The sequence below is a fragment of the Peromyscus leucopus genome, chromosome 5, assembly GCF_004664715.2.
Source record: "Peromyscus leucopus breed LL Stock chromosome 5, UCI_PerLeu_2.1, whole genome shotgun sequence".
NCBI classification, from domain to species: domain Eukaryota; kingdom Metazoa; phylum Chordata; class Mammalia; order Rodentia; family Cricetidae; genus Peromyscus; species Peromyscus leucopus.
The window spans coordinates 24,016,753-24,036,855 of NC_051067.1; the positions used below are offsets into that span (position 1 = coordinate 24,016,753).

The 20,103-nt window shown below is 38.0% G+C and overlaps 1 protein-coding gene across 1 annotated transcript in view; it reads left to right on the forward strand.

Annotated features, from left to right (window-relative positions):
- Ofcc1 (orofacial cleft 1 candidate 1) overlaps positions 1–20,103 on the forward strand; it is a 292,427-nt gene that overhangs the window by 205,814 nt on the left and 66,510 nt on the right. The window contains exons 17-18 of the mRNA XM_028855629.2: positions 2,389–2,552; positions 17,482–17,641. Coding sequence (XP_028711462.2) covers positions 2,389–2,552; positions 17,482–17,641 — 324 coding nt within the window. The remainder of the gene's footprint in view (positions 1–2,388; positions 2,553–17,481; positions 17,642–20,103) is intronic.

The window sequence follows — 20,103 nt, forward strand, 5'->3', positions numbered from 1 at the left end:
GTAATACACACCAATAGTAGTACCTACCTCATTCATCTCACAGTATTGTTAGGTGAAAGAAATGAGAGACTAAGTTGGAATAAGGCTGGAAGAATTCACATATTTTACAAATAGTGATGCAAGAGGTATAATGAGGTGATGATACTATGCTGTGTGCACAACACACAGAGTAAGAGGCTGCTATTTCAGACAAGAATGCACAATTGTATAGGAATTCCAATGCACCCACACAGACATAGCACCCATGCTGAGTGAAGGATGTCATTATAGGTCAGTGGCTTTTTCTTTCACATCATTTAGGTCTCTGCTCAGGTACTCCTTCAGGGGCACCTCTGACAATGATATTAAAAAACATACTTGACTCCCCTGTTACATTTCAGATCTTGAGTGTTCTCTATAGGCCCATATGTTGGAAGCATGTTTTTCAAGTTTGAGGTGCTCTCAGGAGGTAATGGGGCCAGAGGGAGGAAATCAGGTTATTTGGGAGTACACCTTTGAAAGGGGTAGCTGGGACTCTGACTCCTTCTAACTTTCTCCTTCCTGCCATAAGGTCCACAAGTTTGCTCAGGTTTTCACTTGTCATAATATTCTCCCTCACCTCAGAGTCTGATGACTATGGCTCCAAGTCCTGAAATCATGAGCCAGAATAAGACTTCCTGCCTTACAAGTATGTGTCAGGAGTATTCTGTAACAGTGACAGCAGGGTATTGTAACTCTGATGCTTCTTTAAAAAACTCTCTCTCTCTCTCTCTCTCTCTCTATATATATATATATATATATATATATATATATATATATGTGTGTGTGTGTGTGTGTGTGTGTATGTATATATTTTCTCATTGTCTATTATTTAAACTTTTCTGAATTTCTATTTTCTCTGCAGTGCTGAGGATTGAGCAGTGTCTGGAGTAAGCTAGGGCAAGTGCCCCATTGCTCAGCTACCTCCTAGCCACCTTGTGCCTTTTTATTTTTGAGATGGGGGTCTTATGAAGTGGTCCAAATTGACCTTGATCTTACTTTGTAATGTAGTCAGGCTTTGAACTTGCCATGCCTCAGCCTCCTAATTAGCTGGGATACAGACCTGCAACACAAGCTTGCTTGTGCTATTTGGCATTACATCATGCTTACTATTGTTCCCATACACTTGAAAGAGAGGCCTTAGAGGCTAATGTCTTCGTTTAACTTTATTTTCTCTAATTTAAGCAGAAGAACAACTAGTAGGCATTCAATAGACGAGAGTCAAATGGTGATTGGCACCTACTCTTTAGATTATGTTACTGGATTCAGATATAGATCATGTTTTATTGTTGTTTCATCAATGAATCCTTTTATCTATTTCTTTGTCATTAAGCAAGTAGACAGAGAAGTGGAGAAGGAATTGTGCTTGGCAGTCCTCACCCATCTGCTGCTCTGATTGCTACAGTGAGGCCACCCTTTACCAGGGAGAATCATTAACAGAGAGTCTAAACTAGGAGCTCTGCTGTGGTAAAGAAGCAGGTAGTTGGGATTTCTGAGTTCTAGTCATTGCCCAACCACCAAAAGATATTTTGGTGCAGACAAAATACAAATTAACCTGTCTACTCTTCTGTCCCCTCCTCACACGTGTGATTTGGATTAGCTACATTTCAAAGTGCCTTTTAAAACTATATTTATGTAACTGCCAGTTCAAACACTGAAGAAATGGTTCTCTCTCTCTCTCAATTTGAAGAGAAGATCCCTACTTTAGAGTGCTCATCACTTCCACTGGATATCATGGGAATCAAAGCCAAGAAACGTTCATGCTCTGTGCAATTCAGAGGTCAATGACGTCACTGAATGACATCACAGGTTCTTTGCAATACAGATTTGTCTTTAAAGACCTCATTACTTTGCATTTATTAAAAAGCCGATATAGAATATGTGTTTCCTCCTCTCAAATCAGGGTGTGTTTTTAAATTAACCTAATGTAAACTTTAGTTTTCAAGCTCACTTTAAATAGCCTGATAACTTTTTTATAAGTTTCTGAAATAAGCCATCCCTTTCATGCATAGCACAAATTAAATTCCTATCAAATCTGCTTCAGAAATAAAGGAATCTTTTCACCATCACATTTAATTTCTTTATATCTTGTGCTCATTAAATTCAAGAGTTAATAACACATAAATAAAACATGCCATTTGCTTCATGAATTCCACGTCAAGTGCATGCACATTCAAGCCTTAGAAGAGAAAAATCTGCTAAACCAAGCAGGCAAAACCCAGCCTCTTTGCTCTGTCCTTTGTTCAATTTCCAGTCCTTACAAGATTTAATTTAGAAACAAATTATGGTACTGTAGAGTTTCATGTCTTCAAATTCATCTGACGTGGTGATGTCTCCGTCCTTATTTCAATCTATGCTTCCTTTTCTCAGCGCCTTGCACATAATGGGGACACTGCCATCGCAGATGCAGCTAAACTCTACTGGATGTTTGTGAGAACCCAGCACCCAGCCATCCTCGGTGTCATGATCACGGTGGCACTTTATACTCTGCTATTTGTCATCTCTGCCTTGATTTTGTACTTGTATTGCCTCAGGTAAGGCGCTTCCACTTCTGGGTTCTTCAGTTTCTGGTCCTGCAGTTGAGGTGTGAAGGAAGGAAGGAAGAAGGAAGGAGGAAGGAAGAGAAAAAGGAAGGAAGAAAGAAATGAAGGGAGGGATAAGCAATTAGAACCATTTAACTATTCAGATAGAAATTCCCCTAGTTATGCACAATTCTTGTCATGCAAAACAGCAAAAACTGTGATGACTTTTGGAGAAAAGGCCTGATTTTCCTGTGGATCATTGTTCTTGTTTCTCCAGATAATGGGCTAACAGAAGCCAAGAGTAATCTCTGACACACATAGAAATTCTAGGAAATTTCCTGGGAATGACACTGACTATTATTCTATTTCCCCTTCCAGTTTTCTTTCTCTTCCTACTTCCCATGTGCTCAGACATCACCAAGAGAATAATCATCCAGCCTTAGTCATGAGAATTCAGATGTTCTGTTTTTTACCAGGTTGTCATTTAAGCAAGCAAAGTGTGTGTGTGTGTGTGTGTGTGTGTGTGTGCGCGCACACACACACACACACGCGCACGTGTGCATGTACATATGTATGTAAAAACACCATAAAATCAATAAATACAAGAAAGAAAAAAATGCTAGGAAAAAGTATTGTCTGATGATTATTTCCCATGCCTTGAAGATACTTGTCAGTCGGACAACCTGCTCCAAAGTTCCTTTCAAAGCCATATGAAATGTCTAATTGGCTTCTGACATCAATTCAAACCCATGAATTTATTGCTATGATCAATTTTGTGAAGTTACCCCTTTGGTTTCTTTCTATTTTTATAGATTTGGTTGTAAAAATGTCCATTTTTCATGGACATTTGTGCATGGTATAAAATGCAAGTCCATTTACCTCCTTTGCTGTTGAGTATGCAGTTGCTCTAACGTTACATAATAAAGAGGCCACATGTTCCCTAATGTATTTTGTCCAATATCGTCAGATCAGCTAACTACTGTGTAGTTATCCCTGGATCCTGTTGCTGGAAATTTTCCCGTGTCCCGCCTGGTTCTGAGGCCACTTAGTCCCAAGTAAACACACAGAGGCATATATTAATTACAAACTGTATGGGCTATGGTTCAGCTCATTATTAACTAGCTCTTTTCTATTATTCAACTCATTTCTATTAATCTATGTTTTTTCATGTGGCTTTATGACATTACCTGTTCTCTCACATCTTGCTTCTCCTGGTGGTGATTCATAGCTTCTGCCTGACTCCACTCTTCCTCATCTCTGTCCTCAGCTTGAATGTACTGCCTAACCTTATTCTGCCTCACCATTGGACAAACAACTTTATTTGTCAACCAATGAGAGAAAAATATATTCACAGCTTACAGAAAGGCATCCCACAGCAGGATCCTTTTTCAACTGTAGTGGCCTGGGCTGGTTTTTATACTGATGCTCCTGTCATAGAGCCCCCCAATCTCTCTTATGGATATAAATCCAAAAAGAATTGAAATCATTAGAGCACTATTCAGATGAAGATGTGAAAACCCTCTATACATCTTTCAGTAAAGAAATAAATGATGAATTATCAACATATACAGTGAAATACTGCAGCCACAAAAATGAGTAGAATATTTCAATGTGCATTATTCTGGGTAAGATTTGAGGACTTTGTGCTAAGTAAAAACAGCCAGTCACAGAAAACAAAACAAAATGAAAACAAATGCCTCATAATTCTCCTGAGATGAGGTGTCTAAAACAATCAAAGCCAAAGAATGAGAGTAAAGAGATGGTTTTCAGGGACTGATGAAAGGGAAAACAAATAATTGCCATTTAACAGGTATATTATTTCAAATGATTACATTGTAGAAATATGTCATACAACAATGTTTGTATAAATTATGATAATGTATTGTGCATATGTGAGGGTAGAGCTCATATTAAATATTCTTACCAAGAGTTTATAAAAAACAACGTAAGAAATCAAGATAATAATTTTTGGAGTAGAGCATTCTAGAAACCAATGCAAGTTTGAAGATGGTTGGTGTAATAGCCAAAGACTTCAGTGGAAGTCTGGGTAATCTTTGATGCTTTAATGTGATTTGGTCTGAAGAAAGACAAAGGCATGCATAATTTAAGGCAAAAAAGAAAAAGAGATAAATGTCACACAGTTTTGAGGAAGTATGAAACATTGTGTTTGTAGAGTTTTAATATTGCCACATGCCAGAGTTAGATGAACTTAGATCGGAAATGTCACAGATCACATGATCAGAGGCTTTTTTTGTCCATGCTACAAGTGTTTGAATTCTTCTTTGGAAAAATGAAGGCAGGGAAGGACTTTTATTCTAGGAAAATCATTCCACTTGTAGAAAGAGGGTTGGATTTAATAAAAGGGGCAGATGGGAGCAAGAAAGACTCACTAAAAAGTCACTGTGGTTATCTGAACAAGGGATATCCAAACCTTAACCAAAGAGAATGACAGTGGAGTGGAAAGCAGAGGCGCACTTGAGAGGTAGGTAGGGGTCGGAATAGAATTGGGGTCTGGGCTGAAAGGAGAGGGTGAAAACGACGATGCTAGTTCACTTCAGGTTTTAGATGAGCAGGGAGGGGTGGCTGCAGCAATACATAAGGTGTAGATTATTAATACACATAAAGTGTCTAAGGGAGACAACTATTCAGACAATTTCTATTCAGATTGACTTTAATATATGTTTTAAAAGACTTTTTTAGTGTGTGTGTGTGTGTGTGTGTGTGTGTGTGTGTGTGTGTGTAGGTGCCTATGGCGTCCAGAAGAATGTGTTTGATTCCATGGAGCTGGAGTTATAAGTCATTTTGAGATGCCCAATGTGGGTTCTGGGAATTGAACTCTCTGCAAGAGCAGCAACAGTTGCATCATCTCTCTGGCCCCAACCTTGAGATATTTTGTTGTTCCCAAAGGAACATATCCTACAGGAACTTATGAGGGTAAAGGACAAAGAAATCAATCCTGACTATGGATTTGCCAATTGAAGCCTTGAGTTTCAGTGCAAGGAAAGAAGCCCATTACAGTGCAGGAGAAGCACTCAACACAGAATGAGAACTAATGGTCAGTATTTGCCTATTTTTTGTTTTCTGACAAACCTGTGTACAAATGAAACATAGTTTGAAAAAGAAATCCTGCATATATGGATGAAATTTGAATCCATTTCCATGTAGGAATCAAAATTGCACAGGGAAGAGCATCTTCTTATTTGTGAACACCCAAGCAAGGTCACTGACTAAAGTATCTGAAGACACAGGTACAGCATAGGTACAGACATCTTTGCATCCTAAAGACAGGTGTTGGCTCATGATGTGAAGGGGAGTGAGGTACTGGTGAACTGAAGATGCTTGGAGGATTGGAGAAGAGGGGGTTCTCATGTGATAGCCATCGCTTGAGGAATGAAGCTCCCTCTTAAGTTTCCTTTCAGTGGACTCATCATCCTCTGATGTGGCCCTTATGTCCCTAACATAGCTCAAGTCCAAGTTCCAATTCCTCAGGGGGAATTGTGTTGTTTTGACCCAGGGCTGGTTTGTATTTTGACATGTCATAAGCGCTGTATGTCATCTTTTTTTAGGGCACTTACTTTCCTGGGAAAAGGAAGAAGTCTTCCCTGACCATTCAGTTTACATTTGAGCACCCACTTGTAATGTGGCCCCAAGCAAAATTGTTCACTTGCTAGATAATGAGAGCTCTTCTTGTGTAACATGGTAAAATATAACACACAAACATGGATTTTGTACGAGGATCCACATGAATAATCACTATATTATTTAAAATGAGTACAGCTTCCAAAAAGTTAAAGAAATAAAAGAGTAGGTCATGCAATTTATACATCTGTGATTTTAAAAATTACAAGATAATATTACATATCATTCTTTCCCACATCAATGACTCTCTTCTCAGTTAAAATTTTTACAGCTACACTCTTCATCTGACATCAATATTTTAATTATCTAGATTACTTATGAAGTATAAAAAAGTCAGCACATAATTTATACACCAAATAAGTGGAATTTGACTTGATGTATAAAGCACAAATATCACCCTGTAGAGAAATATGGTTGGAGGAGAGGGAAGCTAGTTAACAGGTAGAAATTGATGAGGGGAAAGGACAAGTTGGATGGTTTATGTGCACTTCATCTACAATTGACCTAGAAGAAATCAGCTTAATGAGCCTTGGTGCATTTTCTTAACCCTACTCTCTATTGGTCTCTATGCCTAACCTAGTCTGTTAGACCTGGGCATGCTCAGAAATTCCAAATAAGGCTTAACTTATATTTTAGAAGCCAATGTTTTCGAGTAAATAAGTCAACCCAGTGCATCAACTGAACAATCTCTCCTCACACCCTTTCAAAAGATCTTTCTCTGCAATGGCATAGTGCTGGATAGACCAGTTCTCTAAAGGAAGCACTTCTCAGATACATGTCATGAGTAAAGTGGAGAGTTTTGTTGTTTTGTTTCTCACAGAGATTTAGTAAAGCGATGCAGAAGTCATTAGAGCTTGTCTTAGTGAAAAGTGCCAATGAAGATGTGTGCATGGTGACTGATAGGGTTGCCATCTAGTCAATATACACCGGCAATGATCTTGTCCTCCTGGCATTTTGGTGCAGGACTAGCAACACAATACTGATAACAGGTGGAATTGTAGGAACACAAAGGAGACCAAGTCAATGACACTAGATGTTGACAGAGAATTTGGTTTAGCTCTGACCATTGGAAGCACTTCAGGATGGGGACTGGACCCTGCTGAGATTGGGTGACTAGCTCTCATTGCTCCAGGAGTCTGACTTATTTGTTACTGAAATGTTTCAGTAGTAAAATAATTCCCACTCCCTGTGATTACAATGAGAGAGTTGACTCAACAAAAATTTCGATTCTGTGCAAGACCCTCAAGAATAAGTATAATTATTTGGGCTTGATATTTTTTAAAATGTGTCATTTTCCTTATTATTGAAAGAATAAATGCTATATAGGCAAAAATGGAAACTTAAAAAGAATAAAAAAGTAAATTAAAAGACCCCGATAATTTCATCATCTAGATGAAGAAAGCACTGTTAAACTTTGGAATATTTATTTCCATCTTTTATGTCCTGTCTGTTGAATTTTATAAGCATGAAATTGTGCACCATAAGGACAGTTCAGGTGTTGATTTTCACCTTAATGTATGACAAACATTTTTACATTCTTTACATAGTTCTCCAACATTTAATGCCTATACCATTTTACACTTCATTCTGTATAAGAAGTATAAAATATTTAAATATATTTTATTGCTGAACAATAGATTGCTTCACATTTTTCTGCATCTTATAAATAATCCTGATGAACCTATGAAAGCCCAGGGTCTTACCCACATTTTAATTAGTCTTTGAATAGGATCCTGGAAACCCACACATACTAGTTGAGGGGATGGAATGTACTGAAGACATTTGATAACTATTGTGGAATTGTCATCTAGGGAATTTTCATGGGTGTGTGATTCTGTAGCAGATATAGGAGAGGCCAACCATTGTGTATATTCACAACATTAATAGAAGTGCCATAACACTATTGTTTTTCTAAATATGCATTCTTTTACTTACTAAACAATCTTGATATATCTATTACTCTTTCATCTCTTTCATATCTTTTTGTGAATTGCTCTTCAAAGTCTTATTTTGCCTTTCTTCTATATGTCATTCAAATCCTTTTGCTCACCAAGTTATGAGTCCCACATATAGTATCAATGATAACTCTTTCCTTATAGTTTCAGCAGATGATTTCTCTACTTCCTAATTGCCTTATAATTTGTATTTGACTTTTAAAATAAAAATATTTAGCAGAGAGTGATGATGCATACCTGTAAGTCTAGTACTGAAGAAACTGAGGCAAGAGTTATTGCTGTTAGTTCAAAGACAGCTTCAGCTACACAGTATCAGGTCAGCCTGGAAGAAAAAGCAAGACCCTGTCTAAAATGAATGAAACTGTAAGATATTTTAAAGTTTACCACCAGTAAAGAATTTTATCACAAATTTTATGTCTTACTTAAATAACTCAAAAATTAAAAAATAATTCCTCATGTAAAAATTTACAACTGTTTTTTTTCTCCCCTATGCAATTCAATTTTTTTTAAAAATAAAATTCCTAATTGTAAGCCATGCACACTTCTTTTTTATGTAGATAGTGTCAGTGACTAAACAGAATGCCTTTTTATCTTTGTATTTTCCTGACCTGTTGATTTTATGCAATATTAAAATATTAGTTACTTTGCCATTCTATCTTGTTGGATTTATAAAGTAATTTAAATCCATACGTTTGTGTTTTCGGTGCACTACAGAATGAGCTTCCCCTTTCTGCAGCCTCTTTTATAAAATTTATCGTTTTATTAAACTTTCATAGTCAGTCCCTATCTCATAGTGTTTAGCCTTGCAGCAAACAAGTGAAGTCTCAGCAGACATTGTTTGCATAGTTTAATTGTAAAACCTTTATATGAATAATATCAAAGATCTGCAGGCCACTTACATGTTTGTTAATATTATACAGAGAATGAGCTCTCACGACTTAAATGTAAGTTAGATTCATTTAAGCATTTAGATTCCTGGAAGCTGTACACAAATTTAAAACACTAGTAATTAAGTTAATTAATTTGGGGGTGAGCGTATGTCTTCTTCATCATTGATTTAACAGGTCCAAATAACCTTATAAGTTTAAGCTGCTGCTTAGGAAAATTAATTTAGAATAAAGTAATTTAAGGGCCAGTTTTGATGAAAATATCATGAGCCTATTCACCATCTGAGGCATATATGATAATAAAAAATTTTTCTCTCACTTATAGATCAATCTTTTTTACAGTTTTTTTAATTAGAGCAAAATATTATTTATCATCTTTATGAAAACAATTATAAAGTTTCAGTAGGTAATGTAACCCTAAAAATATTGCATGGCTCATCACCATTCTCGATCCTGACTTACCAAGACTATGCCCAGTAAAACACGCTTGCACAGGAATAAACATATCTCTGATATTTGAATTCTATATTGTTCGTCCAAGTCAGTGGTTCTCAACCTGAGGGTCACAACCCCTTTGGGGGTTGCATACCCAATATCTTGTATGTCAGGTGTTTACATTATGATTCATAACAGTAGTACTACAGTTATGAGGTAACAACGAAATAGTTTGATGGTTGGGGGTCACTACAACATGAGGAACTATATGAAAGGGTCACAGCATCAGGAAGGTGGAGAACCCCTTCTCTAAGGAATCTGAATGTCATCAAAATTGTTCATTGCTGTGGGAACACACATTTTGCTGCTTTCTGTCTCTGCTTGTTAGACCCCCTAGTCTTCTGGTGTGGGAAACACATCCATCCTGGTGCTGGCTTCCTTTCTGTCTTGTCTTCAGCAGTTAGTCTTCTTCTCCCGTCCTCATGGAGAGCTACAAGGAACAGGAAAGATATAAACTGAATATCCCTCCATGTGGCTCTTTTCTTTAATTAAGGCATTTGAAGAGCTGGGTGCCATGGTATTTGCACTTTTGTAACCTCAGAATTTGGGAAGTTGAAGGAGGGGCCTCACCACAAGTTTGAGTGAGCCTAGGCTGAAAGTTCAAAGCCAGCCTGGTGCTTCATAATAAGACACTATTTTAAAAACAAAGGAGAGAGCCGGGCAGCAGTGGCACACACCTTTAATCCCAGCACTCAGGAGGCAGAGCCAGGCCAATCTCTATGAGTTTGAGGCCAGCCTGGTCTACAGAGCGAGATCCAGGACAGGCACCAAAACTACACCAAGAAACACTGCCTCGAAAAAACCAAAATACACAAAGGAGAAAATATCAAGAAAATAAAAATTTTATCAGCGTCATCAGTGTCATCACTGAAACAGCTGAAGTCTAAAAGTAAGTCTAAAAGAAATTTAAAAGTTAAGATTAAATGGCTAATTAGTAAATTTGTCTCTTGGTGAACAGACTTCTGGTAAATAGCCTGTTTCTATGGTCTCAGGAGAGAAGAAACTAAAACAATTGGCTAGTGTTTATCCTTTCATAACATGTATAGAGTACACAGAGCATGTGAATTTGGCTGGTGGGTGTCAGGAGGATGTGTCTATCAGGATGAAGACCGGGGAGACTGATGTGGTCTGCTCTCTGGCTTGAGCTGGTTTGGGCTCATGAGCATGAGAAACTTCCTTAAGTACTCTCACAGTAGCCTTTTGCTCCTGACAGCATCAGATAGGAGCAGTGTCACATCCTACTTCTGTTTCTGGATTTCTTTTTCTTTTCTTAAAAACTCTTCCTGAAAATTTCAGCAGCGTTATCACTAAATGACAGAAGAGCTAAACAGCACAAGTGTCTTCATTTTCTGCTAAGAACTGAGGACAGTGACTTGTGCATAAAAACAATAGGTTTTGAATTGACTGTGCTGTGCACTTTAATGCCCTGTAACTAGTCCAGGTAAAATGTGACAGACAAAATAATATGAGATCTGTGTACTGAGGAGCAAGTACAGCACGTTTGAGTCTTCTCTCCTCTGCTGAAACGGAAGCATCTGGAATACAAAAATCTGTTGAATTTACAAATTCATAAATAAATACATGTTTTCTTATAGGACGAAGATCCCTCTTTCCTTTCACATGACCTATAAATGTCAAATTGTGTGTTCCGGTGGTGGATGTCTCACTTTAAAAGCTCTTGGTCCTCCACCCAACATATGAGGAAGCGTTTGGTGCACATCACAGCTCTCTTCTATGTTAAGTCACCTTAACAAAGTCATAAGAATAGATTCTCAGTTTGACTATTTGGCCCTATCTACCTTTAAAAAAATACAGCACCATATGTTTACAATAGGGGCGATGCAACAGTTATTTAGTTAATATATGTAAAAAAGGCAAACAACCAAGGCAAATGATGACTAACCACAGAAGCAGAACGTTCACTAACTCTCCCCTTGACAGCTCTCTAACTTGGAGTTTCTGAGTCTCAATTCAACTATCTGAGCCCTCTGCTCTGCCTCCCTGCCCAAGTGATGTTTTCCCACTAATGATCTGTTAAGTGGGTTAATATGAGCCATGCTCGCATGCTAAGCACTGCAGATGACTTCCTGGTGATGCTGATGTTGGTCACACTTGCGAGGGAACTGTGCTGCATGATGTGGGTCCGACACTTGAGCATCAGCACTCTTCCTTGTCATTGTCATTGGGCATGACACCAGCTCTCTCATCAGCACTTCCTGATGGCTAAATTCCAAAAAGTGAGTTTAATTAGAGAAAGTACTGCTACTATTCTGGTTGCTTTTACAGGGTGAATTGCCCTGGAACAGATCTTAAATCAGCTCTACCTACACAATGGGATGTGTCAGTGTCCTCAGAGGAGTGTCTGTCAGTGTGGGCTAACACTAACAGAGCTGATCCTTCCAGACTGGCCCTTAGAAAGAACAGAATCCTAAGTCTAACCAAATGCATTGACAACTCTCATAGTATTCTCAGAGTTCCCAAGTATAGATATTTTTAAAAGTCGCATTTCCTTTGAGTTGTCTTATGGAGAGAGCTCTCACACTGAAGGGCATTGTTCTCGGCAGTGAGCTCCCCAATATGACAACAGAAGCACAGGTGATAAGATCTAAAGAAAGCAAACTGCACTCCATAAAACTTACAAACTTGTATTTGTCTTAGGGAACAATAGAGTAAAAGATACGGAACAGGAAAAAAATAAAAAAAAGTTTTTACATAATATCCTGGTTACTTACATAAGAAATGTTTGAAATGATACAATGAAAAGGTGAGTAACATTATTCAAATTCCTTAAAAGACTTGAAGAGACCTTTGTCAAAGAATACAGGAAAATGACAATGACCAGGAGGAGCTGATGCTCAGCATCACTAATTAAGACAAAAATGAAGTTCAAAACCCCATGAGCAATGACATCATACATCAAAGGACCATTACTATCAAAAGCATAGAAGGAAAAAGGACTGAAAGAGGTGTGAAGAAGTTAGAACTGTCAGTGCACTATTGGTAAGAACACAAAACAACGCTGTTCTTACATAAATGTGTGGGTGGAAGATCCTCAAATAATTGAAACAAATTTCCATGTGATCTATGATCCTATTTCTGCGCATGGACCCCAGAGAATTAAGGCTGAATAGCCAAGGAATGCATGCTCACATGCCATGCTACTTTATGCACACAATAAGTCAAAGAGTTGTAAGGAACCCAAATGTCTACCAGTAGATGAGCAGATGGAGCAAATGTGGAGTATGCATACCCTCGAATGTTATTCCTCTTCATCTTACAGTACATACTCCATCAGCCAGTCTCTGCCTTGCCTGCATAGACTGTGGTGAGGATTCCTGGGCTCTCTGGCTCTGTACCTTCCCAAGCCTGGAATCCTGACCTTACCCCATCCCTGCTGACTGTGCATCTATCCATCACAACTCCTGGAACAGGACATATAAGCCATACGTGTTAACTGAATGAAAATTTGAAGAGTGAATGGTGAGGATGATTGTTCTTTAACACTGTAAAATCACACAGATGTTCTCTAACACTGTAAAATCACACAGATGCTGAAAATACTGGCCCAATGTCTAGACACATGAGATGGCTCTTTGGAAATGCACTTGGGAGGCATTTTGAATTTTTTCCGTTGTGGGTATCTTTTTATTTTCTGAATTTGTTTCTTTTTCTGAAATTCTGTTTCCCTTTTACTTCTTCTTCATTCTTTCTGAGTATTTTTGCTTTCTTCTATTTATGATTCCAAATCAGACCCAGATGAATTTCCTTTACTATTAAGCATAGTTATGAGTACTCACTGGTTTTTAGAAACCCAGCTAAACCCATCTCCTTATATATCAATTTTTGGCTGTCATGCTCTCCTCATTTAAGATATTTGACAGTCCCACTAAAGACCACATGCATTTCAGCATGCAGTAAGAATAAGAATGGATTTCAGTCAACTGACTATATGCTGTCTGTTCAGAGTCCTCGCTGCATTGTCCTAATGTAATGGCTCCAGGAAGCCCTCACACCATACACACAGCGACCACTTTGTATGTAAAATGACAACCCTTTGTGGAGTAAGATATAGATATACACTTATATCTCAAGCAGTTTAAAGTCACAGACTTCATCTTTTCTCATAACCCTTAAGTAGTCCAGTAGCTATTCACACTTGTCCTTTTAAGCTTTGAAAAAAGTGTCACATATTAGGTTTCTGGAAATGACCCACATTCTGATGTGAACAAACACAGTAGCTTCTGCCACTCAGCAAGCTTGAATTGCTGCATATGTAGGGCATAGGGCAGAGGACTTGGCAAATTACTTGGTTTCATTGGCCATCATCAGCACCTGTGGCAGAGTATGTGACCTATTTCTTCAAACAATAATGCCTAAGGCATTGCAGACAGGTGGACTGGAGTTCACTTTTTAATTACATTTTGAATAAATAACTTAAGATACAAAAAATTCAGGCATATTAAAAAGTCGGATTGTTAAAGGAAATGCATGTTGGCAATGATCGTCACATAACGCTGCAATATTTTTTAATGTCAGAAAAATTAACTCCCTCTTAAAGACCTCAAATCTTCAAAAACACTTTAAAAATTATATATCCTTCCCTTAGGTCCACTAGTCAGTGCTTCCATGGATGCTTTTGCTCTTTCTATTTCTTGCCCAATGGGAGCCAGTATCTTTCATTTGATATCATTCAACTTGATTGTCACACACATGCGTCTAAAATGGAGCATACAGAATAGGTTTTCTCTTATTTTGCTAATGTCACCAATACACATTTAAAAAATAAAATTAGAACCATTTTGCATGGTTTGTTTGTTTGTTTCCTTTTGAAATTCACCTAGCTTACTGCTAGTATCATCAGCTTTTTTGGAGAGAACCTAAAAAATGGACTCTAAGACAGATATCAGAGGACAAAATGTACTTATATCAAAAAAAAATCATATTTGGATATGTGTTATATTGTACAAATGATTATATCACCAAAAATTATATAACCATGAGGTTTCTATTTATTTATTTTTATTTACATATGCAATCACAAAGTGTCTTTTCCTTGTTTCCGTAAACTGGCTTTGTAGAGCTGTAAAATACGCTGAAAACTAATAAAGGTTTGTAAATTGACTCATTAACAACACATCATAGAGCTTTACATTGGAAAATGCCACCCAAAATGGCAAGAAAAAAATTAAATACGACTAAAATGCAATTAATCTTTGCACAGCTTTCCATATTCCAATATGCCATTTTGTTCTCTGTCAAAACATTTGTTAACTGTCCTACAGATCCAAGCTTTGATGTTTACATAATTATTCTTTCACATGGAATAAAAGAGAAATAAAAAGAAGACAGACATTTTCTGGGCAAAAGGAACAGAAGCCAGCAGAAACAGGACTGTGATTCCTAATTAATTCAAAGTTAATTGCATTGTTGATAATCCTGCACTTAAAAATCTTCATATAGAAACTGTTTGCAACACTGAGTTGACAGGAATATAACAGCATTAAATCACCATGGAAACAGATAGATGTACCTTGCACTGAAGAAGCAGAAGAGAATGGTCAAGCATAGTTCTTGATTAAGAAGCCAACCAGCAAATCATTCAGATGGCTGGGCCAGAATCTCAAATCAGAGCACAACACAACAGTGGAAGCATTCCAAGATGGAGTCAGGCTGGCTGGGGCTGCAACTCTGGGATGAAGCATCTATGCTGCATATGTAAAATCTTGGGTTTGATTCACAGAGGATGTAGATATGCAATCTCACAGGCTACATAACCAGCCCTGTGATGAATTCAAGGTCATTGAAAAAGGAAACAGACTCATAGATTTTATGCAGAAGTTCAGGTTAAAAAAAAACAACAATGCGCCGGGCGGTGGTGGCGCACGCCTTTAATCCCAGCACTCGGGAGGCAGAGGCAGGCGGATCTCTGTGAGTTCGAGGCCAGCCTGGGCTACCAAGTGAGTCCCAGGAAAGGCGCAAAGCTACACAGAGAAACCCTGTCTCGAAAAACCAAAAAAAAAAAAAAAAAAAAAAAAAAAAAAAAAACAATGCTACTATATTAGAAAGAATCAAATTGGAGGTAGTTAAATGAAAGTGTTATGTGTTTGTTTGAGACAGGGTCTCACTATGTAGCCTGGCTGCCCTTGTACTTGTTTTGTAAACTAGGCTGCCCTTGAACTCACAGAGATCTACCTACTTCTACCTCCCGAATGCTGGGATTAAAGGCATGTGCACCACAACCTGGAAATATGTGCTATAACATGAGTCAACATGAGAGAATAAAAGAAACATTGGACATAATTTTTCTTTTAAAGTCTATTTTTCTTATGTTTGCTTGTTTAGTCTATTTCAGCAAGGAAGGAACCCTGCTCTGTTGAACTGACATGCTAATCTCATATACAATATGAGTTTAATTGAGAATAATTATCAATAATATGAAATACCAAATTAAGAATTGAAGAGGTATTTTAATGTAGAAATATTAAAAATGTACAAGCTAGAATGTTTTTTGACATTTATTTATGTATTTATTTATTTTCTGACCGCTGAAGTAAAATGCTTCTAATTCTGTAATTGGAATGTTCAAAAGGCACTTCTGTACTATGGCTAAGTATATTTTTCTTGAGAATTTCATACATGAGTATTTTATTTACATAATTTCACTTTCTTCTTCCCCTTCCAATTCCTTCTGAGCACCTACTCAAATTCATAGCCTCTTCATTACAATTATTACACATGTATGTGAGCATTACACACATTATGTATATATATATATATATATATATATATAGTGTTGCTCATATGTACATGTGTTTAGGTCTGATCTCTTGGGGTTGGATAAACTATAAGGGGCTTATCCCTAAAGGAGCACAATTCTCCCTCTCTCAGCAGCCCTTAATGGCCTGTAGCTCTTCATTTAGGAGTAGAGCCTTGTGAGATATCCCCTACTTACACTGGTGTATCAAATGTTGTTGTCATTGTGCTGACCTTGTTTAGGCAACCATACTGGTGAGATATCATGGGTTTAGCTTCCCTGACACATGAAGAAGACACTATGTTGTAGCAAACGCCCTGGTTCTCTGACTCTTACAATTTTTATGTCCCCATCTTTCATAGTGTTCTCTGAGACTTAAGCATGGGGGTTGTAGATGTTCCCATTGTGTACCCTACAGTCAGAAGCTCATTTTTGTAGCAGATGGGGGCCCTCTCAGAAATTTACAAGTGGTCCAAATGCAGAGGACAGCTGGTCGAATAGCTAGCTTTAGAGTCCAATCTATACTACAGTTAGTTTTCAGACTTCTCCTGGGTTAGCAAATTGACACTGACCATGAGGGAGCTTGGTCTAGCCTAGAGGCTACCAACACACCTCTAATGAAACTAGTTCTGGATATGTAAGCAGAGCCAAAACTACCCAAAGACAAAGAATAAACAGGCCATTCTTTCAGAGTTTTAATTTTACCCTGGGTTTTGACAAAACAAAATGGATTAGGGCTAGTGTACATATTTACTTTTCTCTGTCATTGGTGATATTTAATAGAAGATGTTCTTGAACATTGACTTAGTTAATGTCCAAAATAATCGTGTAGATTTTACCTACCAGTGTCATGGAATTTATGGGGCATGAGGAAGGTGGGGGTGGAATGGAGTGGAGGGAAATTCCTAATATTTACCTAATTTGAATGTTCAGTCACAGTCAATGGCCAAATATTTCTTAATTTTCTGCATCACAAACTAGTCAGTAGGTTTATAGAAAGTAGTAGCAAAAATACTCACATTGCATTTTTTTATTAGAATATGTAGCTGAAAAGATTTTTAAATAATTTCTGGAAATGTAATCATCAAACAATTTCTGAAAAAAGTAATGGGACAAATGAGCTGAATAAACAAATGATGATAAGAAAAATATTACTTGCTCAAAAAATTATTTGGAAATGTGAACCCAGACAAGAAGTCCTCTTTTTTTAGGTTGTACAATGACTCTTGGATACTAGATGCATTTCAGAGAATCTACAGTGATGAAGCCAAGTTCTTCATACCGTATGATTTGGAAATTTCCAATCAGGAGCTGAGTTACATCGTAAAAAGGTCCGAGCAGTGGAGAGGGATCAATGGTGAGAGAAGGAAGGTGAGTTGGTGTGAAGCTGACGGAAACTTCTCTGTCCCCACCTCAGCGAGCTCTGCCTTTCCTCCTGTTGCTCTGGAAGTGGCTCATTATCTTGTTCGACACCACATCTGTTTATTTGTCAAAGTGAGGCGATTCTTAATTTAAAGGTTATTCTTTACACACACACACACACACACACACACACACACACACTACACACACTCTACACACGCATATATATATATATATATATATATATATATATATATATATATATATATAGTGTGTGTGTGTGTGTGTGTGTGTGTGCGCGTGTGTGCACGCGCCCACGCGCGCGAGTGCATGTGTGTCATGTGGATGTGGGTGTGAATATGGCAAATCTATACAAAAGCGAGGGGAGCACAAAGCAAGGTGGGGGTAGGGAATTTGTTCATGAGGGATTGGTTCAATGGAACTTTGAGTAGGCTGGAGGAATGAAATAATCTGTTCTCTGATAGTCTTTTGATACCTTTGTTAATGAGTCCCTAAAGTCTTTTCTTAGGTTCTTTCTAGAGACATTAATTTTTTTTTAATCTTTTGATAGCACTGGACATTTGCTTCCTCGGTCTCTTCTATCTCCATGCTATTAGAGTTGGTGCACCTGTTTTTCTTGTTTCTTTCTCTACATAGGCCTTTGATCAACTCCTTTCAAAGTATTGCCTGCCATATTAAGGGCTCTCAAATATACACATTTGGCCATACCTCCCCTTTCAGTCCCCAAATTTATAGCCCAGTAGCTTATTTTGATATTTTCCAATGGACAGCGCAAAGATCAGCTAACTCCTGTGGGTCAGCCCAACTCTATCTCAAACATGTTTAATTTAACATTCATTCCACCTGTGTCAGGACCCCAAAGGAACTATACTTCTGTGGTCTTTGTATGTAAAATTTTCATCTATTCTGAATTGCAAAAGACCAAAGTGCAGAGTTTTTTCAAACCTGCCCTCATTTTGTTGACTTTGATCTGATCAAATCCTATTGAACTTGCTGAGATTTCCTTTTTGAACCTATTTTCCTTTGCAACATAGATGCAGGACCTCAGTGCCCACGGTGACAGAGCAGTAGGACCCGGAGAACTGTGCTGGCTATTTGTAGTTTCGCCCTGCTGTTGCCCCATTTTCACACTGGGAATCCCTTCTCTGCTCTGCTTCCCATGACTTTCCTAACATGTAAATGTAACCCTGCCTTTCTTCCCATTGACTGCTTCTCACCTACTTTTTGAGTCACATCTCCTGCATTTTCAGCCCTCCCACCTCTTCCCAATCGGCAAACATCTTTTAATTAATCTGAGTAATTCATAAAAATATGAATACTTTTATAAACCTTTTATACATATTCAAGGTCACATACACTCCTGTTTAAGGGAGATTCTCTAGCTTTTTGTGCATGATTGGATGAGAATCTTGCTCCAAATCTTTTATTTAATTAAATTTTCTTTTTATTTATTCTTTGTGTCTTTCACATCATGCATCTCAATCCCATTCATTTTCTGTCAGTTTGTATCTGCCCACTGCCCTTGCAACCTCCCCCACCCCACAAATAAAATAACATAAAATTTAAGAGAAAAAAATTTTTTAAAAAAGGAAAACTCTACTCATGGAAGCTATTGTGCAATATAGTGAGTCACAAAGTGAACCGTTTTATCCATATATCTTTATGTGCAAGTGTTCATTGCAAAGAGTCATTGGTCTGGTTCGAGGCCTCTGGTTTCTGTTACACTATCAATGCTGGGCCCTCACTGGGTCTCCTCTTGGATATCCTGTTGTTGCCCTGTGTTGTGGAGATCCTGAAGTTTTGTATCTGGAGGACTGGCCCCTTCGCATGCTCCAACAGATGATAGATGGGGTGGATGCTAGGGTGGGCCATCTCATAACCCTGCTTGTGGGCCTGGGGAGTTGCAGGGTTGGTCAGCCCACCAGCTCTCCCTTGTCCTCACTACCAGGGTGATTTCTTCTGCATTACCCCAGCTAGTTCACCCTTTGCAGTGGGGCCAGTTCTGCTCTTGCAATTCTTAATCCAAGTGTCTTCTCTGCAGATTTAATCCAGACCGAATTGTTTCTTTTTGTTCAGAAGTTCCTGTCCTACCTGACTGTTCAGTGTGTCTGACAACCTGAGGATGCCCATGGTTTCCTCTTTCTTTGAAACCAAGCTCTCCATGTAGAAGTAGAGCGATTTCTCCACCTTTATATCATTTGTGTCCTTTGCTACATATTTACCAGATAAGTTTTGATATATGCAGGAACCATGGGCATGTTAGTTACTTTTTTTTCTGTGATAAATACCATAACCTAAAGCAACTTTAGTGTTTATTTTGGCTTATGATTCCAGAAGGCTAAATGTCTGTGATAGTGCACAAGGTGCTATCAGGAGCAGGAGCACTAATGTGAGTGATCACATTCTAGCCACTTGCAGAAATCTGAGAGTGAACTGGAAGTGGGAAAGGC